The 908-nt window shown below is 47.7% G+C and overlaps 1 protein-coding gene across 1 annotated transcript in view; it reads left to right on the top strand.

The window, feature by feature from the left end:
• Positions 1 to 169, top strand: part of H310_07833 (hypothetical protein) — a gene marked incomplete at both ends in the record, with an annotated part of 911 nt that extends 742 nt beyond the window's left edge. Inside the window, one exon of the mRNA XM_008873343.1 lies at positions 58 to 169. Coding sequence (XP_008871565.1) covers positions 58 to 169 — 112 coding nt within the window. The remainder of the gene's footprint in view (positions 1 to 57) is intronic.
• Positions 170 to 908: the final 739 nt, after the last annotated feature.

Raw genomic sequence — 908 nt, 5'->3', positions numbered from 1 at the left:
TTCTCATCGATGTGGACGGATTTATCGTGTCGTCCCTTACCTATTGCTCTTGTGCAGGCGAACGAACAATGGGCTGGAGAATTTCGAAGCACTATGTCTTGTGCTCAGTTTACAGCTTCGGCTTGAGGCAGCTTGTTTCTCGTTGGATGATGTTGCTATGAATCAGTAGCCACAGCGAGTTGACGGGTATTCCGCTGGCAGCCGACAAAGCGCCAAATATCTGGCCGGTGTGGGACCAGCCTCCACATCGGCCTTTAACGCCCATGTCATGCCTGTCCATACTTCCTCCCTCCAACTTCTTTGACGAAATGTCAGCGCACCCGCGCGTGGCTTAGGAGCGCTGGCCACGGAGCCAAACCTTGGACACGGTCTGTCGAGTGATGTTGTATCTATCGCACAGCTCCTTCATGTTCCCACGAAGGCTGCGACAGTTCCATCTGTGCTGGATCAGCGTATGGTTAATTCGTGGAACTTTGGTGAGCTCACGACCAGTCACATTGACAGATGTTGACATTTGCGTACCTCAGACTCACGAAGCCTTTTGGCCTGCAAGCAATATCCAATTCTCAAGCCAGAGCGATTGCATGTGGTTTGAAGTTGATCCGATGAGATACGAAATTATCAACTCTTACTTTCGTCGTCTGCTGCGAATGAATTGAATACTACTGTGGTCCACAAAAATTGTCAGGTACTTTTCATTGGACTAGAGTATACTTGGTGACTTTCAACTAGGTTGATTTATAACTTCAAAACATCAGGAGTGTTGCAAAAAAAATTGTGTTCTCTTGTATCCATTTCAAACGATTTGACCAATGTGTCGAGGTGAACTTCCTCGCCCAACCGATCTTGCACTTGCGCCAAGGCACTCTAGTAAGACAGGCGTCAAACTTGAAATTGTACGACGCAAA

Source organism: Aphanomyces invadans (assembly GCF_000520115.1).
Source record: "Aphanomyces invadans strain NJM9701 unplaced genomic scaffold supercont1.15, whole genome shotgun sequence".
Taxonomy (NCBI): domain Eukaryota; phylum Oomycota; class Saprolegniomycetes; order Saprolegniales; family Verrucalvaceae; genus Aphanomyces; species Aphanomyces invadans.
This window is presented reverse-complemented; position numbering and strand designations above follow the sequence as displayed.